Source organism: Centruroides vittatus, unplaced genomic scaffold, assembly GCF_030686945.1.
Source record: "Centruroides vittatus isolate TY-2023 unplaced genomic scaffold, ASM3068694v2 contig_371, whole genome shotgun sequence".
Lineage (NCBI taxonomy): Eukaryota > Metazoa > Arthropoda > Arachnida > Scorpiones > Buthidae > Centruroides > Centruroides vittatus.
Window position 1 is genome coordinate 2,135,066 of NW_027122194.1, and position 17,437 is coordinate 2,152,502.

The following is a 17,437-nucleotide window of genomic DNA, read 5'->3' on the forward strand; positions in this document are numbered from 1 at the left end:
CTACTGAGCCTCTGTAGAAGCATTATTATGTGTGTTACTTTTTACCATGTACTTCCATGATGACGGTAACCCCGTCGCATCTTTATAATTTAAACATCTGCCAGACAAACCCGCTCTGTAAATTTCGCATTTCTCCGTTATGGATGACAACGTTGGCGAGTGTACTTTTGCAAGAATTTTGGCATCCTCCCATTGCACAACAGAACCATCGGCTTGCGCAATCCTGGATAACGCTGTTGAACACTTGTTTTTTGCGACATCATACTGGTGCTCTTTAATCCTCACTCCAAGGTTTCTATTGGTGACCCCTACGTAGTCCTTATCAATTCCCAATTGCTCATTTTTGTAGGGAATCGCATAAACTCCTGCCTGCTCTCTATCGCCAATTCTTTCTTTGTCATTTCTAATCAACCTATATACTGTGGGGGCCCTTTTGCATAATATACTGGCGTTTTTGTGTCTCGATATTTGCTTCATAATAGGGAAGAGACATTTATTATACGTAAACTTTGTGAAGTTACCCCCAGCTTCAGGTTTCTTCTTAGAGTTGCTCTTAGGCTTTACGTATGCTGTTATTAAACGCTCTATAGACCTTGTTCCAAACCCTAACTCCTTTGCCACCATTTTTATTCTACCCAGCTTATCCATCGTGTCCATTATATTCGAGCAATACAAAAATGCTCTTCTGATTAGGGCCCTAAATGCGGATAATTTATAAACGGTTGGGTCATTAGAATTTGCCGGAATATACATCGGATCATGTGTGGGTTTGATGTACACCTTCGTGTACAAAGTTCCATTCTTAAATTCAATGCCAACATCCAAGAAGTGTAGTTGCTTGCTACTAATTTGCTCAAGGTTAAGTTTTAAGCCATGCTGGTTAGAGTTCATTTGGTCTAAGAATCGTTGAATCATTGCGTCATTCTTCCAAATAATTAGAACGTCGTCTACATATCTTTTGTACATGATTATGTATTCATTATAGTTGAAAATCGTCATGCGTTCCATTTTTCTCACCACCAACTCACAGAGCAGGCCAGACATCGGGCTGCCCATAGGGACCCCTCTTAACTGCTTGTAAACTTTACCTTGGAAACTGAAAAATGACTGAAAGCATATCAGATCAACCATTGTCTCTAAATCTTTTTTGTGTTCGTATGCTTTTGGGTGCAACTCACATAACAGGTTCATTAACTCTTCAAAACATGAGGTAAGATTTATTGATGGAAACATACTCTCGAAATCCATAACAGTCCCAATTTCTTTGTCCATTAACGATATATCATGCAGGTTGACAGGCCGGTGACGCCATAATTAATCACTAACTCAAACTCAGCCTTCTTACTAAATATACTAGATACATCCAATACACCTTATTGCTGAGAACATATATGGCGTCACCGGCCTGTCTATATAGGAATTATAGAAAACTGGCTGTAAAAATTGTGAAGATGGACTCCAGATTAAAATTTTTGAAAGAGTGTCGGGTAAGAAGAATCTATCCAATGTCCATTTTTAGAATTAAGTTGCCAGATGAATGTATGTCCATGCGGGAAAGAGTAAGAAAGCTATGCTTAAATAGTTCAATTAAACGTGTAAAGAATATGAAGTACAGAACCATTAAAGAAATAGTGGAACTTGAAGAGAATATATTTGAAAAGAACCCAGATATGTTAGCGAGTATCAATTTAAGAGTGGTTGGCTTAACTGACAGGATAACCATTAGTTTAAGGAAGAAATACAGGAATAAACTGCTGTGGATTACAAAAAAGCAACCGTCCAAGACTACGAGCACTTTGAAGCCAACCCCGTATATATTATGGGATCAGATTCAACTCCCGCAATGTGTGGAACGAATCCTGGAAAAAGGTCCTAATTATGTTCCGGACAGCAATAAGAACTGGAGAGGTGTGGTAGCCGAAATAGAAAGAGGAATTGTAGGTATGTGTGAAGTTGATAAAGACTATTACAGATGGAAGACGGTATTCAAAACTGAAAAATGCTGTAGAAGGCAGGGTAAAGAGTTGTGCATTAACCAAGCTAAAAAATGGTTGAATGCTAATGATATAGTGGTCACTAGGGCTGATAAGAGTAAGCATTTAGTCTTAATGAAGAAACAAAGGTACAATGAAGCCCTAGATGAATATATAAGGAAAACGGAGTGTGAAGAGGTGGACCGAACTGTTGTTGAAAGAATTGACAGAAAATTAAGAAGATTAGAAAAATCGCCCATAGCATCGTTGTTCCCTTTCCTAAAAGGGGCCCACATCACCTGCCCAGGCGTACCTAGGTTGTTTGGGTTCGCAAAGATACATAAAAGCGGTAAGGAGGTCAGACCGGTAGTAGAGAAATGTAAAGGACCAACCTACATTCTGGAAAAACGTATGCATAGGCATTTAACACCACTAATTGAAGACTACCAATTCGTCACAAAGGACGCTTTTAGTTTAGTTAATAACCTGCATGATATATCGTTAATGGACAAAGAAATTGGGACTGTTATGGATTTCGAGAGTATGTTTCCATCAATAAATCTTACCTCATGTTTTGAAGAGTTAATGAACCTGTTATGTGAGTTGCACCCAAAAGCATACGAACACAAAAAAGATTTAGAGACAATGGTCGATCTGATATGCTTTCAGTCATTTTTCAGTTTCCAAGGTAAAGTTTACAAGCAGTTAAGAGGGGTCCCTATGGGCAGCCCGATGTCTGGCCTGCTCTGTGAGTTGGTGGTAAGAAGAATGGAACGCATGACGATTTTCAACTATAATGAATACATAATCATGTACAAAAGATATGTAGACGACGTTCTAATTATTTGGAATAATGATGCAATGATTCAACGATTCTTAGACCAAATGAACTCTAACCAGCATGGCTTAAAACTTAACCTTGAGCAAATTAGTAGCAAGCAACTACACTTCTTGGATGTTGGCATTGAGTTTAGGAATGGAACTTTGTACACGAAGGTGTACATCAAACCCACACATGATCCGATGTATATTCCGGCAAATTCTAATGACCCAACCGTTTATAAATTATCCGCATTTAGGGCCCTAATCAGAAGAGCATTTTTGTATTGCTCGAATATAATGGACACGATGGATGAGCTGGGTAGAATAAAAATGGTGGCAAAGGAGTTAGGGTTTGGAACAAGGTCTATAGAGCGTTTAATAACAGCATACGTAAAGCCTAAGAGCAACTCTAAGAAGAAACCTGAAGCTGGGGGTAACTTCACAAAGTTTACCTATAATAAATGTCTCTTCCCTATTATGAAGCAAATATCGAGACACAAAAACGCCAGTATATTATGCAAAAGGGCCCCCACAGTATATAGGTTGATTAGAAATGACAAAGAAAGAATTGGCGATAGAGAGCAGGCAGGAGTTTATGCGATTCCCTACAAAAATGAGCAATTGGGAATTGATAAGGACTACGTAGGGGTCACCAATAGAAACCTTAGAGTGAGGATTAAAGAGCACCAGTATGATGTCGCAAAAAACAAGTGTTCAACAGCGTTATCCAGGATTGCGCAAGCCGATGGTTCTGTTGTGCAATGGGAGGATGCCAAAATTCTTGCAAAAGTACACTCGCCAACGTTGTCATCCATAACGGAGAAATGCGAAATTTACAGAGCGGGTTTGTCTGGCAGATGTTTAAATTATAAAGATGCGACGGGGTTACCGTCATCATGGAAGTACATGGTAAAAAGTAACACACATAATAATGCTTCTACAGAGGCTCAGTAGATATCTGGGTTAAAGGATAAGGAATTTTTCCTTAATGTTTACGGCCAGTCACCGTATTTTATTTGCATTTACATTTGTGTTTTATTTGGATTTTCTTATTTATTATTTGGTGTTATACTTGTTCTATTTGTTTAAATTTAAAATGTATGTTCTAATTTAGTTTAATTTTGAACGTGTTCGATTTTGTATTAGAGTCGAACAACTGTAACCTGAGGATGGCCCATAAAGTGGGCCGAAAACGTTAGTTATACGTAATAAATATGTTCTCAGCAATAAGGTGTATTGGATGTATCTAGTGTATAAATAATATTTTAAAATATTTATATTAAAATTATTTTTTAAAATAAAATATTAATATATATTTTAAATTAATTAATATATTATTTTAAAATTAATTTTTAATAATGGAAAATAAATTACCGAATTTCTTTCCTATCCCGACCTGCATTGCTGCATTCGTGTTAGCTTCCATGTTTGTAAATCAGCGATCGGTCTATTGGTCCATTCGCTATTTATCTAGGTTTTCTATGTATTTATTTGTAGTTTACGCTTATTAAACATATTTAGAAGAATTTCCATATTATTATCAAAGGCAAAAGTCAAAATTAATTATTAATGGGCTAAATTAACAGCTTTAAGTTAAATTGTATGTAAGCCTAAGTTAATGTGGTTGCCAAATAACAAAGTGCATTAGATTGAGAGAAAAGCTCACGTTTTTAAGTTCCTTTTTTATTTTATTTCGTTTTAATCATCATTGGGAGAAAATGTCTTCGACTGGATATAATTTAGAAGAATCTAACGCCGATAGAAATGTAGAAATATGGAAGATAAAGAAGTTGATCAAAAGTCTGGAAGCAGCTAGAGGGTAAAATTCTATACAATAATCTATAATTTACATTGATTAATGATAATTCTAGAATATATATCTAACATATGCAAATTTATAGAGAAATAATGTGTTTTCAACATCCATTTTTTCATGTTGTAAGTTTCCAGATTGGTAAATATTTAGAAATATTATTTGAGGTTTGGATGTAATAATTATATATAAAATTTGTGAAATTTTATTTATAATTAGTTAAATTTTCAGAAATAAACAGTTTAAATCAGTAAGTAGGTCAAAATTATGTATACTTTTATCCAGATTTTGTTGTAAACCCATTAAAAACGACTGTTAGATTACTAATCAGTTAACTTATTTTCATGAATATAGTTGTAAGAGAAAATAAGGCATATAAAAGTATAATACACTTTGTTTATTTAACTTTGAATGTTTTTGGTATATCTATTTACTAGAAATAATTTTCTTCTCTTTGTGTTTGATCTAAGACAAATGTTACGTCATTTAGATTTCGCAATATTAAAGTTATACAAAACAGGAAAAAATATTTATTAAATTTACATCAATATCATATGATTTTAAAATAAATATTTTTAATATAACATAATTATTAATATAGTCTACAAAGAAAAAAATTTAATAAATGCTGTCATTCTTGATAGATGATATTACATTGATCCATTACTTTGTCTGTAATGATCAGATAACTTCTTTCTCATCATGAGAATTTAGAATGATTTATCTAATGTAAAAAGATTTTGAAGGATAAATACAATTATAGTTTTGAGATTCTTAACATTTTTGCATTAACTGTGTTTCACATCATGAATATATTATTTAGGATATCAGAATAAATTAATTTAACTTTAATAATGATTTATATATTAATTCATTTAATCGTGTGTACAGTGTGTGTGTAATTATATATATATATATATATATATATATATATATTATATTTTTGTTATTTAATATTTTTTTTTTTTTTTTTTTATTTAAGTAAGCATCTGTGTTGTCTCAAATTTACCCATGGATTTTAGAATAATGAAGTTTTCAAATTATTTTGTGCTTTTTTTCAGGATGTACTATAGATTACCACCTATGGAATTTCAGGACTTTGATTATATATTTGAACTCAGGGGACCGAGACAAGTTCAACGGTACCCTATTTTTGGACCGGAGACGAAAAATAAAAAAGCTATTATACTTTTTAAGTTACCATACTTTTTTAATGCTCTCATGAAGACGGCACCATAGTTGCTAGTACTGCCATCTTGCGGTAAAGTCTGCAAACCATGACGTCGGACTATGGTCATCTTCAGTAGGGTTAAACAAGCAATACGAGAGCGGAGAGAGCGATGCGACTTCCGATCATCATGTGATTGCCATTTCAGTTAATGTTACTTATGGCAGCGAACATGGCGGCCGTTCCCACTGTTCGTGCTCCCGACTGACCTCACGGAGGGAAGCTGCCAGCAGGCCGCCATGTGCTAAACGTCACTAGTTTTTGATTCATGGTAGTTCTTGAACAAAGTAAAAAAAAGGGGGGAGAAATATCTACTAAAGGCAATTTTAACGGCAAGTGACGTGACTCCCGATCATGATAGCGAGGCCGACTTAGCAGAGAGAGCGACATGACTCCCTATCATCGCACGGTCGCTGGAAAAAAGTATGATAACTTTATTATTTTTCATCTCTAGTCCAAAAGTAGGGTATCGTTGAACTCGTCTCGGTCTCCTGAGTTCAGATATATACTCAGACCCGAAATTCCATAGGTGGTAATCTATAGCAGGGGTGGCCAACATGTCGATCGCCAAGCCAATTTTGGTCGATCGCTTGCGATGTTTTGACTTAATGTATTATATTTGTAACCGAACACAACAGTATGCATGCAGTTATGACTCGACTCATAAGCAGTGCACCACGTACTGAAACACAGTGTATAAACATAGTACGTATTTCACACCTCCCCCTCCCCACTTACACTATGCCTATGACAACAAGTCAATCGTGACGCATTTTTAAGATAAAAAGTAGATCTTATGTATACAAAAGTTGGCCACCCGTGATCTATAGTATCCCCTTTTGTCAGGTTTACTTTAATGAAAACCGATAGGACAAGAGGATAAGGAAGTAAAAACTTTACTAACTTTTCTGTCCTAGGTGTTGTTGTTGTTGCTTTCAGTCTTTAGCCTTTAAGACTGTCACTGTGTTTTATTTTTATAGATTGATCTTCATATTTAGTAAAATTTATTTAACTGTAAGTATTACTTATCTGCAAATGATTACTTCATTTGTAAAAGTGAAAAACCAAATATGGCAGTATTTCAGTACTTGAACAATTCCATATTCGAACACAAATTATGGAAGAAAGTGCATACTTGACTGAACAAATGCAGCCCGCTAGAACAAATTTTTGATTAATAATGTATTTTTATTTTGTCATCCATAAAAAAAAATTAAGCATTACTGGTATTTCTGATAAAGTTCAACAAAAAAACTGAGATGACGAGGTTACTTTGTAAAAAAGAAATTGCCCTTATTTAACTAAAATTAATATTAATGTGTAATACAGTATTTTTATTTGTGATTGTTAATTGATTGGAAATGAAATCTTGATTGTTTTAATAAACATGTTTCTCTTAGTAATGAAAAAATATATACTTTTGCTAACTTCTGGAACGTAACCCTATATTTTGCATTAGTCGTCCTTTGTTTCATATAACACTGTATTTTTCCAGAATGTTTCTACCTTGTTATTCCTGTGTGAGTGTGTGTTACAGTAAAAACTAGTTTTTAGTTAGAATGCATTTTAACTAGTTGAAACTAGTTTATACTGGATGTCTTTGTTAAAACCTGTTTTGTCTAGTTAAAACTAGTTTTAACTCAAATTCATTTTTGACTAGCAGTAAATTATAGTTATAACAAAGGCATCTAGTATAAACTAGTTTCAACTAGTTAAAACATGTTCTAACTAAAAACTGGTTTTTACTGTAACACACACACAAGATATATAATAACTAGCAGGTAGGCCCAGCATTGCTCAGGCAAAAGTAATGATAGCGAAGATTAAGATTATTACAATATAGTCAATTTTACCTGTTTTCACAGAATGCAAGAATTTGGTCTCCCTGTTTCCAGACTAATTAGAGAATTTTTAGATGGGTCTAAAAATATGTTCGATTTCCCACAAAAATGAAAAAAAAACTGCATCTGCGTCTTGCACTTCACTTTCTCTTAACAATTCCATTGTTACGTAACACTTCCGTTGTTGATGGAAGTGTTAAGCCTTAATGGAGAAATTTCGAAAAATTCCTTCTTAGTGTGCATTCTCGTGATGTACCCAAACTGTGTACCAAATTATTATCAACTTATCTCAACTTGTCTTGATTATATATATATATATAGATAAATTTTATTGTTATTTCTTATAAAATAATTTCTAATAGATTATATTTTCAGTATTTATTATAAAATTAAAATTCAGGATTTATTTTTGTTAGATTAATTTTTTCTTTGGGTGTATTTTATTGATGCAATTTGTTGAAGTTATAACAGTATAAAAATTCTTGTATTAGTAAAAAAATTGTGGTTATTCCATTTTGTTCTAATTGTATTTTTAGTTGTTGTTGCATTTTTTCCCATATTTTTACATTTTATTTAAGTTTTTTGAATTGTAATTTCTAAGATTTATGAGTTTAGTTCCTAGTGTTTTGTGCTGAATTTAGAAATTGCATTTTGAATAAACAAAAAATCTTAGGGTTCAATTGTAAGAACATTATCAAAAATGAAGAAAGCAGTAATTTAAGAAACACAGTTGAACTTGTCTATCCTGAATCTCATGGAAATAAGAAAAAAAATCTAAGATAGACAAGTTTTGAGATGTAGAAGTTCCTAAACAGTAAACAGTAATAGATTTGATTGGAGGTATGATATTTTATTAATACAACAGCAAGTACAGTACATACCTGTATTAGGTATAAATAAAACATTTTTGTGAAACCTTAAAAGTAATAGTTTGTCAATAGTTTCTGATGCCTGACTTTCTTCACTCAGAGGATGCAAGCTAAACTTGTACTCTTATCCTACCAATGGCCAAGTGGATAAAACCACTGAACACTGGTAGTTGATTATGGGTTCATGCCTCTCAATGGGTGGTCATGTAGAGTTTTCTGAGTTTTCTTCACATTTACAACAACTAAAACGAGGGCAGTTTTCTTACAAATTCCTCCAGGGAGGCATTCCCCTTAAGCAGATTGCCGTATGTTGCATTGCTGTAAACTAATAAACCAAATTAAACTTGTAGCCAAAAGCAGCATTAATTTCAACTATGTGTTGTACTACAAGAAATGTTTCTTGTAAAACAATTTATGCTATTAAAATATAGTTGCTGAGCTTTGAATTTGTCTTTCTGTCCCATAATTTCAGATATAGAGGTTTTGGAAGGTAATCAATAATTCTCCAGTACTAGGATAGAATAAACATACCAATACCAGCACACTTGAAATTAAGAAATATTTTCTAGTTTTGGGAGAAAATTGTTTGAGATAAACATGGAAAATATATTGAATTTAAGCTGAAAAAAATTAATTTCAAGATAAACACATTTGAAATAGACAGGTTCAACTGTATTATTTAAAATTTTTGTCATATTACTTTGTATCATTCTGGAAGAAGTGTTATGAAGCATGTTTAATTGACTTTGTTCTATTTGTACTTATCTTAAATATTTTGTACTACTCGAAGTAGTGTATGATTGCATTAATTTTGAAACTGAGTTTAATGTTTGTAATTACAGGTTGTGATATTAGTAAAAAGTGTTTAATACAGTTTTTAATATTTATGGAACAATAAATATTTTGAAAAACTAAAAATATACAATAATTTCTTTCACAGTTTATTTAATTCTAAATAAATTTAGATTTATTATTAGATTCTTGTTATATTTACATTGTGAATAATTTTTATACACTGTATTAACTTTTATATATTTAATTTTAAATATCGGTATTCAATTTATTGTAATTTTCTAACTAACATTACATTTTCAAACATTTTCCATTTAAAACTGAAGATGGCCTAAAATAGATTAAATGTCTGTTATAATAAATAAATTTTTATTTCTTGAAGAAAGCAGTTGCAATGATATAGTTTTAAAATAAATTTATATAAATATGATAGTGCTATTTGTCGTTTCATATATACACTGCTGGCTATTAAAAGTGCTACACCAGAAAGGAAAGCAAATAGCAGAATCATATTTATTGTACACATACAGTATAATGGGAGGAAGACATGATTAAATTTATAGATAATTTTGAGGTACAGAATGTACAGAAATCAGTACCCAGAGCATTCCGTTGTAATCCAGCTGGGCATTTGAGTCAAACAGAATTTGGATGGCAGGTATGGGTACAGCAGTCCATTCGGCTTTAACTGTATGCCAAAGTTCTTTTATCCTACTGGCTGGCTAGTGAGAACATGCCAGTTTCTCAGCAACCATTGATTCAATTGGTGACAGATCTGAAGAATGTGTTGGCCAGAGCAACAGTCAAACACTCTCTCTGTATTCAGGAAAGTCATGACAACATAGGCAACATGTGGTCATGTATTGTCCTTTTGAAAAGTAGTGTGATGGAGGCCTTGAAGATAGGACACAGCAATGGGCCTTAACACATCAGAAATGTAACAGCGGCTGTTCAAATTATGGGCTATGCAAACAAGAGGTAACCAGAATGTGTACCCAAGGGCATCCCACACCATCATTCCGGGTGCTGGACCTGCATGACAATGACAAATTTAAACTGACAATGATTGTTGCTCTTGGTGCCTCCACACACAGATATGGCTATAATGATGCTGTATCTGCATACAGAACAAGGATTCGTCTGAAAATCGTGGTTCTGTCTTCTGCACTCCTGCATCCATATTTGTTGTTGAATGCACTATTGTAGGCATGCCTGTCTCTGCTGCGGTGTCAAGGGAAGCCACAGCAATGGTCACCATGCTGGTAGTCTGTGGTGCTGCAAATGTTGTCACAAACACTTTGTTCTGAAAATGACCCAAGTTTCTGACTCAGTATGTGATGTGGCTACATGATCCCTCAAGGCAATGTGGACAAGATGTCTGTCCTCTCAGGCATTAGTGACTGGGAACATCTGAGATCCCACATGGCATTCTTTATGACCCTCCTGAACCAATCGATTCCATATTCTTATGACAGTTGTGGAATCATGACCAACATGAGCAGCAATATCATGAATGATAAACCACAGTTCCAGTAGGCTACTATTCTATCATGATCAAACTCTGACATATGCTATTAGGCATTCTCCTTACACAAGGCATAACAAAACCTTTACACAAGCAACCAACTTGCAAATGCAATTTCCATATGAAAAACCCATATCACAATCTTCCCTTTTATATAGAATGTATAGTACATGGTCTTACCCCTACCTACTTTGCAAGCATGCATTGAAATGCTAATCATTTGCATATCTCAGTATGTTGTACCTTACATGCCACCTTCACGGTATAGCAATTTTAATGGCCAACAGTGTATTAAAGAAGATAAGACAGCTTATCTTATATTGTTTTAAAATTATTAAAACTTTGTAAGGTATATCTTTCAATTTACAGTAGAGCGTCGATAAGTGGAACCAATTGGGGACTGGGAGTCCTTCCAGTTAATGATTTGTTCCAGTTTCCGACTTTGTACGAAAAAATACATTAACCTGTCCGATGTTCAAATTTTTCTCCGTTGCGTATCGCTTCCTGTTGAATTTTTCTCTGTTGCGTGTCGCTTCGTGTTGAATTTTCGTCGATTTTAAGCCTAACGAAAATTTTTATAATAATCATCAAGGCTATCGTATCGTTAAAAATTATTTCTGCATTTTGTACAAACAAAATAAATATATTAAAGAATATAAAAAACATGAAAATTATACTTTAGAAGTAAATTTAGTATCAAAAACATTCAATTCAGCACGACACAGTCCGACTGAAAATCATTCCACTTTCCGGCCATTCCACTTACCGGCGTTCCACTTATCGACGCTCTACTGTAGTTTTATTTTTAATTACAGTAGTGTCCTGGAAACTTGACTTTCGATAACTCAACATTACATAAGACTCATTGTGTCATCAAAAAAAATGCATGTAATATAATTTTTACCTGTGTAACTTAACACAAGCATCAAATAAGTTATTGTTCTTCACTGGCGACACTTGATAATAGTGACAAGTTCAATTATCAAGTGTCACCAATTACACTTGGTAACAAAAAATATAACCTTTTTCCCAAGATGCCACTGAAAAACTCCACAATGTGAATGTCACTAACTCAAAAGTAGTCACTATTGGTAGGCAGTTATTATGTGCATGAATTTACACATATAATTAGAAAATTCAACTATTTAGACTAGCATCATCACTCTCTGTAAAACGATTTTACAGAGAGTATTTTCAATAACTCTTCTCATCTCAGTCCACATTAAGTAGAGTTTGTGGGACTACTGTATGAAATAAGTTAAGACAATTTGATAGGATAGAGTATTTTTGTGTTATTTCAATTATCATATTCATTATTAGGAATTATAATTCATCGTTATGATAAAACTTAGATTAATCACAGAACATTAAACTTCTCAAAATTTTTTGAAATTAATCTTTCAGGTATTTATTAATTAGTTTTAATATTAGTAAAAGCTATATTTTTAGAATGTAAGATTAATAAATTCTATAACAATTAAAAATTAGAATACTGAATTATAAAAGTCTGCAATGTTATGTTAGACATTTTTTGTATTCTGTATTTGTTTCATCCCTAATAATTGCTATCATTGCCTTTAAGTGTTCATATGTACACAAAATTACTGATAGAAGTGATTAATCATCAAAAAAAAATTGAGTTTTTTTAAAACCCATTTTGAAGCTTAATAACTTGTGCATTTTGTCAAAAATTTCTGAAATTTTTCACAAAATGTTTGTGTATCAGGGAAAATGTTTTTAGAAATTTTCAGAAAAATTAGAGCATTGATTCAGCAGATATTAAGAGGATTGAGCCATATCTAGGGAACCAATGATCAGATTTTCAGAAACATTTCCCCCTAATACATAAACCTCTCTGCAATCCATTTTAAAATTTGTATTCTATCTTTGAATATGTAAGCCTGATTATGACTGTTGAATATGTTGAAAATGTTTATTAATCATTAAAAATTTTTTTGGTCTTTTAGAAGTTTCATATATTATTAAGATAATTTTATATCTAAAAATACTAATATAACAAACAACAACTAACCCATTATACATAAAGTAAGACACCAACCAATGCCGAATTATCGGGCTAGAACCTAACGTCTAACTCTAGTACCAAATTATCTTAAAATTATTAATATTGCTATAGCCATTTCTAGCCCCATAATTTGGCATTGGTTGGTGTCTTACTAATATAACAATATTCACCTGAAATATCTATAATATAAGCCAAACAAAGTGGCCAGATTATTTTTGGGCTATGAATAGATGTAATGTAATAGATTAAAAGTAATGTAATTTGTTTAGAGATAGGCAGTTATGCTTCCATCTCCATAATTTTATTAATTAGTGTGAGATGGAATGTCTGGAATATATCATTCTATTCTACTTCTAATCAAATTACATTACTTCTAATTAATAATTATTTATAGCTCAAAAATAATCTAGCAGTTCATTTTGTTCTTAAAAATACAGTATGAACTTGATTTATGAGAATATTTTATATTATATAATACTTTGGTGTGATTTTTACATAAAGTATATTATTGTTACTAGTAATGAATGTCACACTATATTTTTGAAGTCTTTTAATGTTTATAATGACACAATCAAATTTTAAGATATACAGTAATACCTCGGTTTTCGTTGATTTTTTTTGCGAAAAATTTGTCTTGGTTTTCGTCAATTGCCTTGGATTTCGTCGGCATGCTCAAGTGACCTTACTGCTAATTTTGTGAAAACAAAGGGTGACCCAGGCATTTTCCAGTGCAGTATGGCGTTATTTCTCGTTGTGCGAGCATTACCCTGCAACGGCCCACCATTGGCCAACAGTTCTGTTCCATGAACACTGGGAGTTCGGTCGTGGGTTTGCGCTTCGCCAGGGCAGGCTGGCCACATGAAGTTTTCTGGATTTTTTCCACGTCTGTAATGCCTGAATAGGGGCGTATCGAGGGAAATAATGCCTTCTGGGAAATCCGTTTAAGGGTAGTTACCCTTAAACGGTTCCCAGAAGGCACTATTTCCCTCGATACAACCATCATAAACTCATACAACTACTATTACATGACAATTACGTCACACTTTATTGCCTCGTGGTATAGGCTAGAAGCTCATGTTCAACTAGCTTCTACAAGACAAGACATTACCCAGTGTGTCTGGCTGAACAATTCCATTGCTTTCATCTTAATGCTAATTATCTTATCTCTAATCTTAATGCTTTTATCTTTATGCTAATTTGTCTTTTATGTTAATTTTTTATTGTTTTTAGTATTTAGCGCTATATTAATTCTCTATAAAATGTGTTTTTGGTATGTATTTTGGAGTGTCTAAAATGAATTAATTGGATTTACATTGATTTATATGGAAATAATTGCCTCAGTTTTCGTCAGTTGTTTTCGGACGGATTATCGATGAAAACCGAGGTATCACTGTATTACATTCAGACAATATATTTTATGAATTGACATTTTTTATTAAAATAGACATGTACCAAAATTGTATATGACTTCATTTCTGTAGTTTTGTAATTCAAAATAAACCTGTTTTTACTGTGAAACATTTTACAAGACACCATTAATGTTTGTAAATCCATTAAGAAATTTAATAAAAATTTTTGACTATTCACTTAAATAAGTTATTAAATTTGAAATGTTTTGCATTGCTGGCCATTAAAATTGTAGCACAAAAAGGACGAGCTATCAAAGTTGTGTGGATTATACAGATAATCATTTCACCCTTGCTCTGTAAGTTAAAATTTCAGCTCTGTTCAAGCTACATATAATACAGAAATCAGTATCATGTGCTAACACTATGAGTGATTGCACATGATACTGATTTCTGTATTATAATAACTGCTGCTACAAGGCCTGGCATAGAGGGGAACAGACATTGGATGCATGTCTGGAATGTCAATCCATTCTATTTTGACACATTGCCAAAGTTCATCTGCTGTGGCTGCAGACCGTCTGGGCAGGCCAATCATTGTGAGATCATGAACCAGATGTGGCATAGATAAAAGATGTCACATTGGCAAAAGATCTGATGTCCATGAGGCCAAGGAAGAAATAGAACATGGTAGTGATGAAGAATTGTTGGATGATGCCTGCTGTGTGCAGTCATGCATTGTTTTGTTGGTAAGAGACCCAGGCAGACCATAAAGATAATAGACAAAACAGATCCCAGCACTTCAGAAATATAACAATGGGCTTTCAATATATTAGAAATACATACAGTAGAGCATTGTTTATCTGAATCAATTAGGGACTGGGGTTGTTCAGATAACTGATTTTTTCGGATAACCGATTATGTACGAAAAAATATATTAACCTATCTGATGTTGAAATTTTTCTCCATTGCGTGTCACTTCATGTTGAATTTTCGTCGATTTTAAGTCTAACAAAAATTTTTATAATAATAATTGAGGCTATTGTATCATTAAAAATTATTTCTTTATTTTATACAAATAAAATAAATATATTTAAAAATATAAAAACGAAAAAATTATACTTTAGAAGTTAATCTAGTATCAAAAACGTTCGATTCAGCATGACACAGTCTGACCGGAAAGCTTTCGGTTAACTGACGTTTTGGTTGACCGGTTTTCAGATAAACGATGCTCTACTGTACTTGGCATGAGCATGACTGGGATGCAATGACACTCTATACAATAATGCCAGGTATTGGCTGGTATGGGGATATATAATGTAGACCTCACACAATCTTTTGCTACAGTACTGCCAGACATTGATGTGCCCATTATAATGCTGCAGGAAAAAGTGGGATTCATCTGAAAAGACAGTGTTACACTATTCATTCCTCTATTCATAATGTTCTTTGTACCATTACAGTAGCAGAGACCTGTGGTGTACAAAGTGAGCCAAAGCAATGGATACCTTATAAAAATTCCTTGATGCTGCAGACAGTGCCAAACTGTCCATGAAAAGACTGGTGTTGTGCAATACATCCTAATTCTTGTGTTAGGGTTAGTGATATGGCTTACAATTGCAATATCTGAGGAGAACAGACATCTGTCCTCTCATTTGGTGGTGTGGTATATTCATTGAGATCCTTCATATTGATTCGTTTGTCCCTCCTCAATCTACCAATTCCATATTCGCATCACTGACAACATTTCTTCCAATATGATGAGCAATTTCATGGAAAAATGATCTGCATTTCTGATATGCCATAATTCTCCTACTGTGAAAATCAGAAATCTGCTGGTATGGCTGGTGTGTGTATTATTCAGTGAGCATACTTAAGCTGTTTGTGCAAGAAATGTGAAAAAACATAATTCCAATACTTGAAAAGACTGTTTCCTCCTCTTATACTGCTCCCAAGGGGTATTACTGGCAGACATGATTTACATTTATGCTGTGCTGCTAATCATTTACATCTCCTCCCACGATCTTTGCATCCTGCAAGGTTTGAGACAATCGGATGTGTCCTTGATGTTAGAATTTTAATGACCAGCAGTGTATATATTTGGCAGACATAGACTATAGCAGGGGTAGCCAACTTTTGTGCACGTAAGATCTACTTTTTATTGTAAAAATGTGTCGCGATCGACTTGTTGTCATAGGCATAGTCTAAGTGGGGAGGGAGAGTGTGAAATACATACTATGTTTATACACTGTGTTTCAGTACGAAGTGCACTCACTGCTTATGAGTCGAGTCATAACTGCATGCATACAGTTGAGTTCGGTTACAAATATAATACATTAAGTCAAGACATCGCTAGCGATCGACCAAAATTGGCTTGGCGATCGACCGGTCGATCGCGATCGACTTGTTGGCCACCCCTGGACTATAGAATACATTCTTCATTTAAAGCTGTTATGATTCGTAACTTTAAATTGTATTATCTTTCTTTTGCCATGATTATAGCCACTTAACAAGTTCTTAGATCATATGGTGTAAATATATAATTTTTTATTAGCCATAATCCATGGATATGATGATTTTATTTCCACACATACTCAGTATAAATTAAGGCACTAGTTACTTTATAATTAACAGTATATTGCTGTGATAGCCTTTGTGAATCACATCTATGACAAATTGTTAAACTGTTTAGTGTAGGACATCATTATTAATGACACTTTAGTTTTGTAAAGTCAACACTTCCATAGTAAATTGAATTTCTCCATTATAGAGTTTAAAAAAGAAAGCAATTAAATCAAAAGTGAAATTTTGATTTCTTAGGCAAATGGTAAAAAGTAATTTTGTTTAAACAAAACAAAAAAAAGCTAGGGTTATTTTAAATGTGTATAATTAGTGTTGGTTGTCAAAGTTCACTTTATGGCAAATAAGAGCAGTGAGTTTATAGCTTATAAGGATAATCACAATTATTGCATCATGTGTCTTAACTGTCAAAGTTCTCTGAGATAATATCATCATGTAGATAGGAATAATTTCTAGAAATTTATTAGATTATTTCAAGATACAAGTTTAAGTACAAATTCTAATAATACCAATCATATCATTCATAAGACACAATGCTAATTTTCATGGAGTCAAGGTTATTAGCATTGTGTCTTATAGATCAGGGGTGGCCAACAAGTCGATCGCCAAGCCAGTTTTGGTC

General features: G+C 33.3%; 3 protein-coding genes across 3 annotated transcripts in view; 2 read left to right on the forward strand and 1 right to left on the reverse strand.

Moving 5' to 3' along the window:
* On the reverse strand, positions 1-1,272 carry LOC136975460 (uncharacterized). The gene has a single exon (XM_067270521.1). The coding sequence runs from the start codon at positions 1,270-1,272 to the stop codon at positions 1-3; it is 1,272 nt and encodes a 423-aa protein (XP_067126622.1).
* Positions 1,273-1,451: 179 nt separating this feature from the next.
* On the forward strand, positions 1,452-3,749 carry LOC136975461 (uncharacterized). Its single transcript, XM_067270522.1, has one exon. It carries the CDS (start codon positions 1,452-1,454, stop codon positions 3,747-3,749), a length of 2,298 nt encoding a protein of 765 aa, XP_067126623.1.
* Positions 3,750-4,193: 444 nt separating this feature from the next.
* LOC136975413 (eukaryotic peptide chain release factor subunit 1) overlaps positions 4,194-17,437 on the forward strand; it is a 45,399-nt gene continuing 32,155 nt past the window's right edge. Inside the window, exon 1 of the mRNA XM_067270462.1 lies at positions 4,194-4,614. Within this exon, the coding sequence (XP_067126563.1) occupies positions 4,514-4,614 (101 nt within the window). The 5' untranslated portion in view covers positions 4,194-4,513. The remainder of the gene's footprint in view (positions 4,615-17,437) is intronic.